Source organism: Rattus norvegicus, chromosome 8 (genome assembly GCF_036323735.1).
Source record: "Rattus norvegicus strain BN/NHsdMcwi chromosome 8, GRCr8, whole genome shotgun sequence".
In the NCBI taxonomy this organism is placed as follows: Eukaryota; Metazoa; Chordata; class Mammalia; order Rodentia; family Muridae; genus Rattus; species Rattus norvegicus.
The window spans coordinates 28,755,618-28,771,126 of record NC_086026.1 but is presented as its reverse complement, the minus strand read 5'-3'; the positions used below and the strand labels follow the sequence as shown (position 1 = coordinate 28,771,126).

Sequence of the window (15,509 nt, the reverse complement as noted above, 5' to 3'; positions counted from 1 at the left end):
TGCATGGCTGTCAGCCCAACACCCAGGAAGTGGAGGCAGGAGGACCAGAAGTCTAAGATCATCCCTTAGTTATACAGGGAGTTTGAGGTCAGCCTGGAGTACAATGATACCTAGCTCAAAAAATCAGGACTGGTGAGACAGCCCAGCTGTCAAGGACTTCTCTGTCAATACCGAAGACCTATGCCCAATAGCAGAAACACACGTGGTAGGAGAGAGCTGACTCCCACAGGTGTTCTGTGCTGTCCATACGTGTGTGCCCTGCCGCGTTTGTGCATGCACACCCACGTGCACACAAATAAATGCAAAATTTAAAATCATAAATGATACTTCGTATTCCCAAACCCATATAATTCATAAACAGAAAACACCGTGGCACGCGTTTGTCACACTGCATGGCCTGTTCCACTCACTCACCAGTTGCTAGTGGTCTTTAGGATTCTCATTCTGAGCTGGGCTGGGGAAGAGATACTGGCTCGAGTGATAGCCTCACTTCCGTCTGTGACCTGCTGGCCGGCTGTACAATGGCCTAGATTCACAGACGCCCTGACAAGACCGTGAAGCAAAGTCACCTGTTCATGACCACATTAGCAAACCCACCCGAAACAAACCCTGCTGTCTGCCCCACCCCCTACACTGGTTTAGGCAGCGGCTGTGCCCAAGAGGGCCCCTGTTCCCTTGGAGGCCCGTAGCTTATCTGTCCCGGACTGCTAGCTGGCCCCGCCCCCTGGAGGGAGCTGCCACTTAGAAGCTCCTGGTCAGCTGTGTCCGGCAGCTGCTGCTGACCCAGCTGTGGACTAGGGCAAAGGAGAAAGAGGAAAGGGAAGGGGAGGTGGGGGGCAAAAGAGGGGGGCTGGAGCCCTGAGCTTCCTGAAGCTGGGGCTACATCATGGACCAACTCAGGGTGGCCCGCTGGCCTCGGGTTAGCCCCCTGTGTCTCCTACTTGCTGGGGCAGCCTGGGCATCCTCACCCAGCCTCCCGGACCCCAAGTTTGAGAGCAAAGGTAAGAGCTGTACATGGCACTTCCTCATTAAGTCCCAGAGGGCAATGACATGGCCTGAATTCCCAACCAGGGTCCCAGGGGCTAAATGTCCTTCTGAACCTTCAGAGGTACTAGGGGCCAAACTGGTGTCTGAATGGCCTTAAATTGCTAAGATTAAAGGCATGTGACGCTATGCCTGTATTGTTTTTGTTTTTGAGGTACGGTCTGTGTAGCCAAAGCTGCCCTCAGACTCATGTAACTGAGGTTGAGCTTGAATTCCAGATCCTCCTGCTCCCACCTCCAGTTGTGGGGATGACCTGCATGAGACATTCGTCTCTGTTGTGTGTTTTGAGGAGTCTGGGATGAGGTAGAAATCGCAGGGATAAGGTAGTACTGGGTCCGATCTCCTGGGGCAGGTGATCACGCTCACAAAGACTGCAATAGATCAGGTAGTACTAGAACAAGACGCGCTGCAGACGACTGTAAACACAGTTTGGCGGGCGGATGGTGCTCGATTCCTTGGACGGGTGGCTGGGAGACGGAAGGGGGGCGGGGGACACGGTTGGCGCTATCGGAGGGCAGCCGGGTGCCTGTAGGAACCGATAGGAGGCCGAGTTCTCTGCGCGCACACACACCCGCTAGGGCGGGGCCAGCACCGCTCAACTTGCAGGGTGAGTGGGCGTGCGCACACGGGTGGAACAGGGCAGGCGGGGTCGCTACTCTCCGTAGTTCTAGAGGCGCCACTTTTGCAAGACCCCTCGAAGGCCCTTTTGAAGAAGAGGGCGGGGCACTATAATTATCGGATCTGCACAGGCGACAGGAGGGAGGGTAAGGGGACTGTGGAAGATAGACCTGGACTCCCCTGATCCCCCTTCCCCCCACCATGACCACCCCCTTTTCTAGCCGCCCTGCTGGCATCCCGGGGCTCCGAAGAACTTCTATGCTTCACCCAGCGCTTGGAAGACTTGGTGTGTTTCTGGGAGGAAGCGGCGAACTCCGGGATGGGCTTCAACTACAGCTTCTCTTACCAGCTCGAGTGAGTACCCCAGGACTGGGTGGCCTTAGGAGGGGGTGGGTGTAGCAGAGCTTCCTGAATGTCATAGCCTGGAATGGTTCCCTCAGCCTGGAGACTAGGTTAAGGGTGGGAAACACCGGGAACGGAGGCGGGAATGGGAGCGGTACGGGTGGTGTGGAGGTCGCCCCCCGGTGGCCGGGGCTGGAATAATTCTCCATCAATGGGCTCCGGGATTATGTTGGAATTAGGACACTACCTAGTCGAGGTAATCAAAATGCTCTTGTCCCCACGATATGGGCCAAAGAAATCCGAAACTCTCCAGTCACCTCCTGCCCTCCCTACTTGTTCAACCTTTTCTCCCCGGTTCCCCCGGCCTCACAGAGGTGAATCAAGAAAGTCATGTCGCCTGCACCAGGCGCCCACCGTCCGCGGCTCCATGCGTTTCTGGTGTTCACTGCCGACCGCGGACACGTCGAGTTTTGTGCCACTGGAGCTGCAGGTGACCGAGGCCTCCGGATCTCCTCGCTACCACCGCATCATCCATATCAATGAAGTAGGTAGGTGAGAGGGGATGGGAGCGACATCGGCCGGGGGTGGGGACGCGACTGGGTCCCCGCCTACAGGATCCACTTCACTTTCTGCAGTGCTCCTGGACGCCCCCGCGGGGCTGCTGGCGCGCCGAGCAGAAGAGGGCAGCCACGTGGTGCTGCGGTGGCTGCCACCTCCCGGGGCTCCTATGACCACCCACATCCGCTACGAGGTGGACGTGTCAGCAGGCAACCGGGCTGGGGGGACACAAAGGGTGAGAACAGCCCCACCCAATCTTCCTGAGTCCTGGCCCAAAGTCCCACTCCTTCAAGTCCCTCTCACAGTGCCCAACATCCCATTGCTTTTTTAAACGGCTTTCTTGCCTGACATTTAGACATTTAAAAAATTATATTTATTTATTTGTGTGTGTTTGTGGGGGGTGCACAATTGCAACTGTGCACAAGGAGAGGTCAAAGGACAACTTCCACGAGTTTTCTATTCCCACCATTTGGGTCCACTGAACCATACATCGGAACTCACGATAGGTCACTGTGCCCCCCCCCCGCCCCCACTTTGCTCATGCCTCTGGGGCAACCCATCAGAGCCTCAGCCCCTCTTACAACCTGGTGCAAATTCTCAGACATCAAGGAGGCATTCTCTGTAAGGTGTCTGCCTCTGCCTTTACGTGGCCCAGGGACAGTTCCTGACTTTAGGGTCCTCTCTCTCTGATTGGCTTTGAGCCAAGAACCGGACTTAACAGTTGATACCGGTACTTGAGCCGCCCTGCCCCAATTACCCTTCCCATAATTAGGGTGCTGACTAGATGCCTCCGTGCAAGCCCTCAAATCCCCTCCTCACTGGATGTATTGGTTAGCTGTCTCCTGGCTCCACCGCCCCCAGGTGGAGGTCCTGGAAGGCCGCACTGAGTGTGTCCTGAGCAACCTGCGGGGCGGGACGCGCTACACCTTCGCTGTTCGAGCACGCATGGCCGAGCCGAGCTTCAGCGGATTCTGGAGCGCCTGGTCTGAGCCCGCGTCGCTACTGACTGCTAGCGGTGAGGCCACAGTTCCTCGGGGTGGAGGAGGAGCTGGGCCAAACACCAGGCAAACCTCCCTGACCTTCTTGCCTCCCAGACTTGGACCCTCTCATCTTGACGCTGTCTCTCATTCTCGTCCTCATCTCACTGTTGCTGACTGTGCTGGCCCTGCTGTCCCACCGCCGGTGAGCCCCTTACCTGAGCTCTAACTTACATCGTCCCCTGGGATCTCCCTCTCTAGAGAGAGCGAAGCTCAGATTGGGGTGAGCATTTGCGCAGAGTAACAAACACAGCCTGTCGGTACTAGAATGCAAGTGAGACCACACCCACTTGGAGCGTCACTCCAGCACCTGCTGGAGTTCCCTGGACCTTAGTGATGGCTCCTTCCTGCATTCCTTTGTGGGTTCCATTTCCCAATGTCGTCAGCTTTGTCAAGTCAACCAGAAAGTTTAATGGAAAAGATTTAAGCCAGTGGCTTTAATGATCTGACCAGTCAAGCTGAGGTATTTATAATTCCCTGTACACTCAAAGCTGTGCCCTTCCGGTTTTTCCATAAGTACACTTCCTGTTTGCCTTTCATGGCCTTATTTATTCATTGGGAAACATGCACACTATTTTGTTGGTTCTGGGATCCCATCCCCAGCCTCTAGAAAGGAATGATAGAGTGTGAGGAAGCATACACCAAACTCCTATGCATCCTTCAAAACCACCAGTTCCCCTTTGGTAGGGCCTTGCTAATGCCGCCTTCACAGGCTGTTGCCCATTCCTGCAGGGATGCTGGATGTCATTGTGGTGGTGGGGTTGAGAGGGCACAGGGGAGTGTCCAGTGTCACAGGCCCCTGGACTTGTTTCTAATGATTTCGACAGGGCTCTGCGGCAGAAGATCTGGCCTGGCATCCCAAGCCCAGAGAATGAGTTTGAGGGTCTCTTCACCACCCACAAGGGTAACTTCCAGGTAGGTAACCTGTTTGTCTTCTCTGTTCCTGGGGCTGCCTGCTGCCACATGCTGGAGCCCATGCCTCTGAGCCCACAGGCATTCTCTTTCCAGCTATGGCTGTTGCAACGCGATGGCTGTCTGTGGTGGAGCCCAAGTAGCCCCTTCCCTGAGGATCCACCTGCCCACCTAGAGGTCCTCTCAGAGCGACACTGGGGAGTGACTCAGGCTGGGGATGCAGGGGCAGAGGACAAGGGGCCCTTACTGGAGCCAGTGGGCAGTGAGCGGGCCCAGGACACCTACCTGGTATTGGATGAATGGTTGCTACCCCGGTGCCCATGCAGTGAGAACCTCTCTGGGCCTGGGGACAGTGTAGACCCTGCGACTATGGATGAAGGTTCAGAAACATCTTCCTGCCCCTCTGACTTGGCTTCAAAGCCCAGGCCAGAGGGCACCTCGCCTTCCAGCTTTGAGTACACCATCCTGGACCCCAGCTCTAAGCTCCTGTGCCCTCGGGCACTGCCTCCTGAGCTACCCCCCACTCCACCTCACCTGAAGTACCTGTACCTTGTGGTGTCCGATTCCGGCATCTCAACAGATTACAGCTCAGGGGGCTCCCAGGGAGTCCACGGGGACTCATCTGACGGCCCCTACTCCCACCCCTATGAGAATAGCCTTGTTCCAGACACAGAGCCTCTGCGGCCCAGCTACGTGGCCTGCTCCTAGGACTCCAGCCTACAGCCTGTAGTTCCTAAACCTACAACTTCTTGAAGAGGATGGCTGAGGCCATATTTAAAGCCCTGGCCCTCTGCCCAGGAAGTGACAGCCTTGCAATGTTAAGATGGATAGTTATGTCTGTATATAGAAATATATATATATTGATTTTTCTACTGTGACTTTGTCTTATTTGTGTATATATGATGTGAGTGTGGCTGTGTGTCTGCCTCCGTTCATGCCTGGAAGTTGATTCTCTCCTCTCACCTCAAGGGAAAGCACCTTGTTCCTGCCTTACTTCCTGTTTCAGGCCAGCTGCCTGTGCGCTTCTGTTAGTCTCTTCTGTCTGCCTTTGGGTTGCCACAAAGACTGCGGACTGCACCACAACCCTCCCTTCCGGGTACCCCGTCTTTGCCTGGACCTAGCCCATGGAAACAAAGAGTGAGCACTGAAATTTTGGATCTGGTGATATGAGGACAGACTATAATGGTCAGTGTACATTTCGCTAGCTGCTAATATATGCTGCTCCAAAACCTAATGCCTTCTCCATGGTTGGTAACACTACCCCTGTGGGACATGAACAGACGTCTACTTGACAGATAGAAAACCCACGTACACATACCACCAAAGTCCAATTTGGTGAACCAATAAAGTTTTACTGGAGTTATGCAGGAACATGGGTGAGGGATTATTCAGGGAAATGACTCAGACACATGCATAACCAAAGCTGACTCGGTGACAGAATTCCTAACCACTGAGCTCTCCCTCCAGTTCTCTAGTTTTTGTCCTTGTAGCCCTGGTTGGCCTGGAACTTGGCACATACACCAGGCTGGCCTTAAACACATACACACAGATCCACCTGCCTCTGCACTAGGATTAAAGGCCTGTGCCACACCACACCTGGCCCATTTTGGTTTTTGGAGACAGGATCTAGTGTAAGTCAGCATGGCTTCCAATACCTTATGTAGCCAAGGTTAGCCTTGCATTTGTGACCTCCCACCTCTACCTCCCAAAGCTGGCCTTACCATTTTGCACACCATGATGCTCAGCTTCCGTCAAATGACTTTAAAAATGTATGTCCTAAGAAAGCTAGATGTATGCATACTCTACATGGAACGAATCCACTCCCAACTGCACACCCTGAGTGCTGTGTAAGCTCATGTGTATGACTAGACCCTAACAGTCGGTAAGTCAACACACAGAGGTAACCGGGATACAGGCACCCATGGAATGTGCAAGAGGAGCCAAGAATAGGAGCATACACCATAGGCCCCACCCTCAAGAGATGAGGCTGGAGGATCAGGAGTTCAAGGACAGCCTCAGCTACGTATCTAGTTTGAGACTAGCCTGACTTACGAGAGAGCCATTCTGGGTAAAAAATGCAGCAGATAAAAAGAAATGAACTAGGAAATATGGCTGAATCTCATTAACAATGGTGAGTGGACAGAGGAAGGCTCCAGCGATCTTATTTGTCTTAAAGGTTTCATTATTAATTTAGTATTATTATTAGTGTGCAGGGCATGTGTGGAGGTGAGAGGACAACTTCCAGGAGTCCGTTCTATCTTTCTACCACGTGGGTCCTGAGAATCAGTCATCACGCTGGTGGCCAAGACCCTTGACCTCCTAAGTCATCTTGCCAGCCCCCAACAACAATGATGCTGGTTTATAAACAGGAAACCTACATTCTCAGGTCTTTGAATCTGCACCTGTCCCTGAGGTAAGTATTCCATCCAAGGGAAACCTGGGACTAGGGAGGTTGTCACACCCCAAAGTTAAAGACTGGCTTCCAGCACTTGAACAGTTTTGGTCTGGGCTGAGCTTAGAAGCCTGGGCAGGCCATGGGGTGATCTTCATCTCTCCACCAGGTAAGAAAGTCACTGACCACTCTGTCCTGGGGCTCAGCTTGCCTGTCTCTAGGCTAGCTCGAAGGCAGCAATGCTGTCCCAAGCCTAGGGCATCTGGCTGCAGCCGGCACTGTGCAGGAAAATAACGCTGAAGTAATGCCAGATGTGGGACATCACCATCGGCTTCTTTTTGGGTTTCAAGGGCCACCACAAGCCCACAGTTGCCACTGGCTCCAAGCCGGTGGCTGAAATAGGCAGCAGTATCCAGAAGCAATGCAGCCAAGTAGGCGGTGTCCTGTGTCCCTGGGTCCTCTGCTAAATATTCTTCCAGGCCATCCAGGAGTAGAAGGGATGGGACAGGCGCTGGGGCCTCATGGGCAGAGGCTAGCAGCTGGAGAAGCTCCTGAATTGAGGATGGGTACTGGAATCGAATCTTCTAGAAGATAGGAAAAGGCTAGATTTAATATAGGAGGTCAAAACTCTCTATTACGGCTACCTCACTTCTTCCATACTTTCTGGTCGAGGCTCTCATGGTCCATTTGGAAAGTTCCAGGATGAAGCACCAGCTCAAATATTCACCTTGTTACCCGCCCTTTTCCAGCACTTATCACTGCCCAAAAAAATTTTCTTTAATGCAGAATCTTATGTAGTCCAGGATGATCACAAACTCGTTTTGTGAACAAGGCTGGTCTGACACTTCTGACCTCCTAAGAACTGAATCCCAGGCATATATTACTAAGTCTGGTTAAAGAGATAGAAAGAACCCAGGGCTTCGCACATGTTTTTGTTGGTGGTTTTTGGGGGGGGGGGTTGTTTGTTTGTTTGTTTGTTTTTTGGCTTGGCACCCATGCTCAGCAACACCGCAGGACGGTCTTTCATTTAATCTTCAACTAAGCCGGCACTGTCCCGTCCCAGGTGCCTACTTCGCTTCTTCCACCCACCTCTCCCATATAGACTTTATGACGATTTAGCAGTAAATCTACGATCCACACTGCCATTTACCTACCGAACTGTCACTCATGAGCAACCTAGCCCGCCATTGGGTGACGCATAGCCAGGTCCAGCCCTCCGGTTACCTGGAGCCGCCAATGGTCTCGCGCTGCGGGTGTACTGAGAGGCAGGCTCTGAAGAGGCCTTCGCGTCAGGAAGAGGACGGGCCCGCGGCCTTCCCCTGCTGCCTCAAGAGCCGCGGCAAACAGCAGCGACGTCTGCGCAGAGCGCGGAGCGCCGAGCAACAGCAAGGGCGGCCCGGGGTTGCTATCCTCTCCGGGCCCTGCCGCGCGGCCCGCATTTAGTACCCGCCTCAGCGCCTCCGCCATTTGCTTAGTACCGCTGTCCAATCAGAAGCGAGATCTCATCTTGGGCCCGCCCACACCGAGGCCTCATTGGCTATAGTTCACTGTCTAGGTTCGTTGCTGGAGCTGTCGGCAAATGGTCAAAACAAGGAGAGTGGAGGAAATGGGTACTTGAGGGAATCTGCTGCAAGAAGCCGCGTGGTCCATTAAAAGGAAGGTCGAGCGAGGGTCCAAATGCGCTCCCCAGAGACGCTCAGGCTCTCGGTCGGAGCTGGAGAGAATGGCTCAGTTACGAGCACTGGCTGCTTCTCCAAAAGACCCACGTTCAGTTCCCACTACCTACTAGGTGACTCTCAGCCATCCATAACTACAGTTTGAGGGAATCCGACGCCCTCTTCTGGCCTCCGCTGCACGTGGCACACATTCTAATGGCCCTCCGGGTGCGCGCGCGCGCACACAAACACACACACACACACACACACACACACACACACACACACACACACACACACACACACACACACGTAAAAATAAATCTAAAAATAAAAAAGTAGAAGCCGCTCGGCGCACTTTTAATTCTAGCACTTGAATGGTGGAGGCAGGCGGATCTGAGTTCAAGACCAGACTACAGAAACCGTCTCTTTTAAAAAAGAAAAAAAGTAGGTCCCCTCAACAAATGTTGAGGTCTGCAACCAGCCTGAGCTACATGAGCACCTATCTTTAACAAAACACTAATAATAAAAATCAGACTCGGGGTTGGGGATTTAGTTCAGCGGTAGAGCACTTGCCTAGCAAGCGCAAGGCCCTGGGTTCGGTCCCCAGCTCCAAAAAAAAGAAAAAAAAACAAACAAAAAAACAAACCAGACTCTTAGCTTGCCCACCTGCAAAATAAATATTGTGATTCTATGTGATCATTACAATATGTTGGTGAGAAGATTTGCTAAGGTCACCGAAGGAAAGTTCACAGGTGGAAAGGGATAGCTGTCTGCTAGTCTCTGCATATTGGAATATGGGGGTGGTTTTTACGGGCTACAGACTCATAGATTTGGCCTTTTTTTTTTTTTTAAGGAGGGCCCCAGACATTTTAGCCTATGCCACCGCGATAAATTCATGCAAGGCTGAGGATGAAATTCAGGGTTTTGTACATGCCGAGCAAGCAGTCTAGAAACTCCCATGACACAGGGTGCATGTGCTCTGAGGACTAGTTCCGGGATGGGATTCAGTTCTTTCTCCCTCACCATGTATATTCCCTGGATGGCAGACCTTCAGGGCTCAGAATCCCCTAAGCCATCTCACTGATCCTGATTTTTGTTTTACTTTTTTTAATCTTTTTTTGTGGGGGCGTGTGCAGGATCGCCTGTGTCACCCTGAGTGTGTGGAGGTCAGTCCTTGCCTTCTATCTCATTTGCAATACTGTGTCTTGTTCATTGCTGCGTGTGCCAGACCCGATGGCCATCACAGCCGCAGCGCGAGACCCATGCTCCCTCTCGAGCTCCCTGTATGAGGGCTCTTGACAAGGTCTGTCATCTAACTTTCTCTTTGGTCTAGGGTCTTTTTTTTTTTTTTTTTTTTTTTTTTGGAGCTGGGGACGGAACCCAGGGCCTTGCGCTTGCTAGGCAAGCGCTCTACCACTGAGCTAAATCCCCAACCCCTAGGGTCTTCTTAATGCTTGCTTTTATTGACAGAAGAGAGAACATTTCTCAGGACTGGGAATGGGGAGGGAGAGGTAGAGGAAAAGGGAGAGGGAGAGGGAGGGAGGGAGGGAAGAAGAGAGGGAGGGAGGGGGAGAGAGAGAGAGAGAGAGAGAGAGAGAGAGAGAGAGAGAGAGAGAGAGAGAAATTGGAGAGAATAAGAGAACAAGGGCTTCATTCACAAGAGTCTATGACCATACTGGAGACGTGCGATCCTTGTTAAGTCACTGAATGGAGGAGGAAGAACTGAGGAACCAAGGTGAGTGATCCTGATTGCTCAGCCAGTCTCTTCACCCAAACTTGGCTCTAAAGCTGTCATTCAAGCCTGAGTTTCCCTGGAAACCTCGTCTCCTAGTAACTTCAAAGTGGTACGGTTGCCTGGAGACCCAGGAACAGGGCGGAACTGTGATTTACTGAGCTCACTCTCTCCCTCTGGGGACAGAAAACAGCTCCACAACATCCCCCAGTACTCCCACACACACAGCTGGGCACCTTCACCCTACACACACACATACACACACACACACACACACACACACACACCATGCACATACATACACCCTGCACACACACACACACACCATGCATATATACACACCCTGCACACACACATACCATACACACACACATACCATGCACATACATACACCCCATACACACACCACACACACAAACAACATGCACACACACATGTGCACACACACACGTGCGCGCGCGCGCACACACACACACACACACACACACACACACACACACACACACCAGGACACAGGTTAAGATGACTATGTGATTGGGATTCTGCTTACAAACGCACATACACCCTCAGCACAGTTATACTGTTCTAGAAAGTCTGGTGCTTCAGCCTCCAGCTCCCACCCCAGACACAGCCTGACACTGCAATTGCACAAGCCCCAGGTCACAGGAGCACACTCTCCAGAGGTCCTTTCCACGTCTTCCTCCTTGCCCTGGAGAGCTGGCTCTAAGGGCTCTCTCTGTCTAGCTCTGGGTTTGTTTATTTGTTTGTTTGTTTGTTTGACTGACTGGCTGGTTGCTGGTTGCTCTTCCTCCCTTTCTCTCAGCACACAAGGCCCTACATGTGCTAAGTGAACATTTGCACACCGAGCTAAACACAGCCCTGGCCCTATTTTGTTTTTTGTTTTTGTCCCCACTTAATTTTTTGTTTCTTTTTGTTTTATGGCTATAAAAGTTTGCCCGCATGCATTATGTGGTATTACGTGTACCACATGAGACTGGTGCCCTTAGAAGTCAAAACTGGGCCACCATGAGTGCTGGGGACTGCATCCAGGTCCCCTGCAAGAGCAGAGTGCACTGTTCTCCTCCAGCCTCCCTCCCTGTTTATTTTACTCCATATTTCTTTTTTCTTAAGCAGGGCTTCTTTCTGTAGCCCTGGCTGTCCTGGCACTTGCTCTGTCAGCTCAGAGATGCACCTGCCTCTGACCCCTGGGGGCTAGGATTAGAGGTGTGCACCACCACTGCCCATCTCTTTTTTTTAAATTTTTTTCCAAATGTATATGAGCATACTGTAGATACTGTGAACACACCAGAAGAGGGCATCAGATCCCATTATAGATGGTCATGAGCCACTATGTCGTTGCTGAGATTTGAACTCAGGACCCCTGTAAGTGACAGTCAGTGCTCTTAACCACTGAGACATCTCTCCAGCCCTTTTTTTTCTTTAATTTTTAAGATTTATTTATTTTATATATGTGAGTACACCATCGCTGTCTTCAGACACACCAGAAGAGGGCATCAGATCTCATTAGAGATGGTCGCAAGCCACCATGTGGTTGCTGGGATTTGAACTCAGGACCTCTGGAAGAGCAGTCAGTGCTCTTAACCACTGAGCCATCTCTCCAGCCCCCCTTTTCTTCTTTCTTTTGTTCTTTTCTTCTTTTCCTTTGAGTTATTTATTTGTATTTTATTCATATGGCTGGTTTTCTTACATGTATGCATAAATGTGTATCTGATGCCTGCAGAGGTCCGAAGCGTCAGATTCCCTGGAAGTGGAGTTGTGGACAGTTGTGGGTGCTTAGATTGAACCTGGGTCCTCTGTAGATGCAGCAAGCGATTTTAATCCCTGAACCAACTCTCCGGAATTTACATTTTAAAACTTTATTCATTCTTCTGTGTACCCATGTGTGGCCCTGTACCCGTGTGTGGCCGTGTACCCGTGTGTGGCTGTGGGTGCTGTAATGCTGCACAAGAAGCAGAGGGTGGCCTGTGTGAGTGGAAGTCAGTCCTCTCCTTCCACTGTGAGCCCTGAGACTTGAACCCAGGTTGCCAGGCCTGGTGGCAGGCCTTTTTATCTGCTGAGCTATCTCGTCGGCCCCCACTTTTTCTTTTTTAACTTCATTTGAGTCTCTGACTATCGCCTGCTTGTAGAGGCTTTGTTTGTAGAGGTGTCCAAAACTAATGTTCCTTCATTTGTTTTTTAAAGATTCATTTCCTTTAAAAGTTTGTGTGTGTGTGTGCATGTGTGTGTGCATGTGTGTGAGTGTGTGTGTGTGTGTGTGTGTGTGTGTGTAAGCAGTGTACTGTGTATGGACCTTGTGTCCCCAGAGGCCAGAAGAGGGCATCAGATCCCATGAAGCAGAGTTGTGGATGGTTGTGAGCTGCCCTATAGGTGCTTGGGATCAAACCCAGGGCTTCTGAAAATAAACCAACAGCCTCTCCAGAGCCTTAAATTCTTTCAGCCTCAGCATTACCATTGTTATTATTAGTGTGTATGCCTGTGTGTGTGTATGTTTGTGTCCATATGTGTGTGCCTGTGTGTATCCATATGTGTGTCCATATGTGTGTGCCTGTGTGTCCCTATGTGTGTCTTCGTGTGTATGTCTGTGTGTGTCCATATATGTGTGCCTGTGTGTGCATGTCTATGTGTGTCCATATGTGTGCCTTTGTGTGTGTCTATGTGTGCATGTCTGTGTGTCTGTGTATGTCTGTGTGTGTCCATGTGTGTGTCTTTGTGTGTGTCTGTGTGTGTGTCTGTGTGTGTGTATGTCTGTGTCTGGGTATGTCTGTGTCTGGGTATGTCTGTGCATGTGTCTGTGTGCATGTGTCTGTGCATGTGTCTGTGTGTATAAGTCTGTGCATGTGTCTGTGTGTATATGTCTGTGCATGTGTCTGTGTGTATGTGTCTGTGCATGTGTCTGTGTGCATGTGTCTGTGCATATGTCTTTGTGTATATATCTATGCATATGTCTTTGTGCATATCTCTGTGTGTCTGTGTTTGTGTGTCTGTGTGCACATGCACACACTTGGGCAGCTACTCCATGGCAAGCGTGTAGATGTCAGAGAACAACCTTGTCTATCTGGTTGTCTCCTTCCACTTTTCTCTGGGTTCTGGAGACCAAACTCAGGTCAACAGGCTTTGCCACAAGCACCCACGGTTGCTGAGCTCTCTCCCCTGCCTGGCTTTGTCTTTTGTCTCAGCCTCCAGGCTGGCCTGCAACTCACTGCATTGCTGAGAACAACCTTCAGTTTTGAATCCTGCTGCTTTCGTCTCCCAGGTGCTTGGAATACAAGCACACATCATCACGCCTGGCCACATGCATTGTATATGGGGGATGAAATATAGACAAATGATCTACCACTGAGCTTAACTCCCAGTCCTGGAGAGATTTATGGGTTAATTTGTACTGCCTACCTGGTTATCCACTTGGGATGTGCATCTAAACAAGAGTATGCCGCAACCCTCCTCAGCAGGCCAGTTCTCTTCCAAGCCTTTAAGATCTTCCGTTGACCTCCCACAGAGTCAGCACCAAGGACAGAGTCGCTCTAGCGCTGTCCGCGGTTCTGAACCAGATTCCCTCCCTAACAGGCCTTAAATGAAGTGTATGAGCTTTGCAAGCAGCCCTGGCGGGTCAAGATAGAGGTTCTATGATCATGGTGGAAACCCCGTGACCAGTGGTCAGTCCCTTCACCTCATCCTCCTCTGCTCTGTCAATCACAGAGCCCCAGACACACAAAGGTCCTAGTTCCTTCCTGGAAACATCAGGCATGGGTCTCAAGCCTCAGGACTGACTTACTGTCGCACATGTGGAGATTCTGTTTCCGTGTCAGAATTATCGCACGCACTCCTTTCCTGATGACAGGCTGGCTTCTAACACACAGCTTAGCCAAGGACCACTGCTTGTCTTCCTGCTCCTCCACCTCCCAAGTACTGAGATCATGGGCACGTGCCACCATCCGCTCTGAAAATGTTTCATTGCCTTTATTTACCTAGTGCATGGGACATGATACCATGTTGAGGTACGAGGACTACTTGCACGAGTTAGCTCTCTCTTCCCACCCAGTGGTTCTGAGGCAACAAACTCAGGTTTGGCGTGTCTTTACACATGGTGAGTCATCTCTCCAACCCCCCCCCATTTTTTAACTTAAAAAGAAACATTTAAACAAATTTTTCTTTTGCCTGTGTATGCCACGTGGATGTTGGTGCCTCAGGGGGTGGAGGAGAACATCAGATCCCTTGAACTTTAATCCAGTTGTGAGACATCCTACATGAGTGCAAAACCTCACTCACCCACGTCACCAGGACTCTTCTTCTTCTTCTTCTTCTTCTTCTTCTTCTTCTTCTTCTTCTTCTTCTTCTTCTTCTTCTTCTTCTTCTTCTTCTTCTTTTTTCCGGAGCTGGGGACTGAACCCAGGGCCTTGGGCTTGCTAGGCAAGCGCTCTACCACTGAGCTAAATCCCCAACCCCATCACCAGGACTCTTAAAAACATCATCATCACCACCACCATCACCATCACCACCATCATCACCATCACCATCGACACAATCATCACCACCACCAGCAGCAGCACCATTTTTAGGGAAGGAACAGGGAGGATTATCACATTGAACATATGAAGCTCCCTGTCCCTTCCTCTCACCCTGGGTTCTGGGGCTGGTACTCAGGTCATCAGATTCTGAGAGAAGTGTGTTCACCTGCTGAGCCATGCCCCAGGCTCCCACCCCACAGCTCTTACATCATCTTACCTCCCTGGCTGGAGTTTTCTATGGATCAAATATCAATACCTAACATTTCGGAGATCTTAAACCCAGGTATTGGGTATCCATCTGTAACCCCAGCACTCGGGAAGCCGAGGGAGGATGGTCATGGGTTACACACTGAGACCCTTCTCCAAATCAAGCGAATAGAAGTCTTACCTAAATGAACCTAGAGTCTTACCTAAATGAACCACGGGTTTCAGATTTGAGGCTTTTGTGGGAGGTGGTTAGCAGGGTCTCAGGTAACCCAAACTGACTTCTAACTTGCTATGTAGCCAAAAATGATCCTGAACTCCAGATCCCTCTGCTTCCTCCTCTCCGTGCTTTGTCTATAGCCATGTGTCACTGTACCACATTCATGAGATGCTGAGGACCTCACTGGACTCATGGCCACACTGCCTCTCCATATTTGTCCTTAGTTACAGGGGACGGCCCACCACACTCATATCCACTGCCGTCTA

The 15,509-nt window shown here is 51.1% G+C and overlaps 2 protein-coding genes across 7 annotated transcripts; one reads left to right on the top strand and one right to left on the bottom strand.

Annotated features, from left to right (window-relative positions):
* The first annotated feature begins 755 nt into the window (after window positions 1-755).
* Window positions 756-5,389, top strand: Epor (erythropoietin receptor). 6 transcript variants are annotated; one of them, XR_010053928.1, is made up of 8 exons: window positions 756-1,001; window positions 1,884-2,016; window positions 2,377-2,552; window positions 2,640-2,797; window positions 3,424-3,577; window positions 3,657-3,822; window positions 4,427-4,514; window positions 4,608-4,658. XR_010053928.1 is itself a non-coding variant. In NM_017002.2 (8 exons), exons 1-8 carry the CDS (start codon window positions 887-889, stop codon window positions 5,217-5,219), a joined length of 1,524 nt encoding a protein of 507 aa, NP_058698.2. In that variant the 5' UTR covers window positions 805-886; the 3' UTR covers window positions 5,220-5,381. The 6 variants fall into 6 exon arrangements, 4 of the variants coding, with proteins under 4 accessions (XP_063120959.1, NP_058698.2, XP_063120960.1 ...); NM_017002.2 differs by having other exon boundaries at window positions 805-1,001; window positions 3,657-3,744; window positions 4,608-5,381; XR_010053927.1 differs by having other exon boundaries at window positions 3,424-3,822.
* A 456-nt stretch (window positions 5,390-5,845) lies between these two features.
* On the bottom strand, window positions 5,846-8,374 carry Swsap1 (SWIM-type zinc finger 7 associated protein 1). The gene is made up of 2 exons (NM_001108755.1): window positions 8,058-8,374; window positions 5,846-7,487 (listed from the first exon to the last, which is right to left on the bottom strand). Exons 1-2 carry the CDS (start codon window positions 8,070-8,072, stop codon window positions 6,894-6,896), a joined length of 609 nt encoding a protein of 202 aa, NP_001102225.1. The 5' UTR covers window positions 8,073-8,374; the 3' UTR covers window positions 5,846-6,893.
* Window positions 8,375-15,509: the final 7,135 nt, after the last annotated feature.